Below are 2,005 nucleotides of genomic sequence, written 5' to 3' on the forward strand. Positions count from 1 at the left end.
TTTAGAGTTTATAAACCAAAGAAGATAAAACAACTATGGCAATAGCTTCTCGATGGAGAGAACTTAGCGGAGAGAATAACTGGGAGGGTCTGTTGCGCCCTCTGGATATCGATCTCCGCCGCTATCTCATTCACTATTGTCAAAGGGCCGGAGCCGCCGGTGATGCTTTCAATGGGATTAGGGCATCCAAGGGTTATGCCCATAGCCTATACCCTGCTGATGAGTTTTTCGCTAGGGTTGGTCACGAAACCGGTAACTCTTACCATTATAAAGTGGTGAGCTTTATATATGCTGCTACAGCTGCCGATGAAGTTGCCTATTTCGGATATGTCGCGGTGGCCACCGACCAAGGAAAAGCTGCTCTGGGAAGGAGGGATATTCTCGTTTCGTGGAGGGGAACCATAACACACACCGAGTGGGCTAACGATGCTAATATTTTTCAAACATCGGCTAAAGAATTGTTCGGACACGACATTGTTCAGGTGCATGCTGGTTTTTACAACATCTATACAAAGTCAATTGCAAATTCCCCTTATGCCGAAACCAGCGCCAGGGAACAGGTAAATCTTTACATGTATCCATGTACATACACATTTACGTATACGTACGTATATGATGACTTAACAGTTCATTAATTTGCTATTAATGGTCCGTCAGGTTTGTAAAGTGTTGCAGCAGCTGATAACTATGTATCAGAATGAGGAGGTGAGCATAACTGTGACAGGCCATAGTCTGGGCGCTGCACTTGCAACCCTAAACGCTATGGACATTGCTCACAATGGGTTCAATAAGCCTGCAGGCAATCCGAATAAGGCCTTCGTGGTGACTGCTTTTCCGATCGCGAGCCCCCGCATCGGGAACATGTTCTTCAGTGGCGTCTGTGATAAACTCGAGAATTTTCGTATCCTCCGGATTGTAAATTCGACGGACCACGTTCCAAAGCTCCCGTTCTTACCAGGAATCTACTTCCATGTGGGAAAAGAGTTAGGGCTTGACGCGACCAAGTCACCCTATTTGAAATGGAATATTAGTGCTCACAATTTGGAGGCTTACCAGCATGCAATTGCAGGGCAGCAAGAAAATGGAGAATTCAAACTGGAAGAAGAAGTTGGATTTGATAATGCCGTCATAAACAAATACACTGATGGTTTACTGGACGAATACAAAATACCAGATAACTGGTGGACTAAGGAATTGTTCAAAAACATGGTTCAGGCGGACGATGGGCACTGGAAGTTCAATGACATTGCCTTTGTGCCAGGTCCTCCACCAGCTTAAATGGATCCGTCCATGCATTATTATAAGTACCTCTACTTATATGTTTCCTGCAAAATAAGTACCTCTACTTATCTGAGTAGCAGGGTTTCCTTGAATTAAAATATTGTTGGACGCCAAGCCTCTGTCGTTCAACATGATTGTGATGTCTTGACTTTGTGTTTGTCTATTACATATATTTTAAAGAATTAAGTTATTATTTTATTTTTCCAAGAATAGCGTTAATACTTGAAAATTCTAGTATTTGTCATGAAGTTTATGCTATACATTTATTCAGTGCATTTATATACTCATTTCGTTTCCTTCGTACTATCATTTTATTATACATTAATTGTAAAGAGAACAATATACATACATACGACGAGTAAGATGAGTTTATTTAATAATGGATTTTTATACTGTATTAAATATTTAATACCTTGAAAAACACAATAAAAGTAGGCTTTTTTCCCTTTAAATTGTAAGTCTAATCTTAATCCTACCCAAGAAGGAGATGGGGAGGGCTCCTAATGAGTTTATAATTCACAATATAAGAGAATATGATGGAACGAATAGCCAACTGACCAAATATGATTACTCTATTAAATTTTAGATTAATTATTTGAAGTATAAAACATAAGAAAATTACTTAGAATATTTTAATAAAATTGTTTGTTTAAATAAAAGAAATGTAGTTGATAGTATTAAATAGGTATACATAATAAACACATGAAATTCAATTGAATAGTGA

The 2,005-nt window shown here is 38.6% G+C and overlaps 1 protein-coding gene across 1 annotated transcript; it reads left to right on the plus strand.

Annotated features, from left to right (window-relative positions):
- LOC120153342 (phospholipase A1-IIgamma-like) lies at positions 1–1,488 on the plus strand. Its single transcript, XM_039165320.1, has 2 exons — positions 1–560; positions 658–1,488. Exons 1-2 carry the CDS (start codon positions 36–38, stop codon positions 1,276–1,278), a joined length of 1,146 nt encoding a protein of 381 aa, XP_039021251.1. The 5' UTR covers positions 1–35; the 3' UTR covers positions 1,279–1,488.
- Positions 1,489–2,005: the final 517 nt, after the last annotated feature.

The sequence above is a fragment of the Hibiscus syriacus genome, unplaced genomic scaffold (genome assembly GCF_006381635.1).
Source record: "Hibiscus syriacus cultivar Baekdansim isolate YM2019G1 unplaced genomic scaffold, ASM638163v2 tig00002840_pilon, whole genome shotgun sequence".
In the NCBI taxonomy this organism is placed as follows: Eukaryota; Viridiplantae; Streptophyta; class Magnoliopsida; order Malvales; family Malvaceae; genus Hibiscus; species Hibiscus syriacus.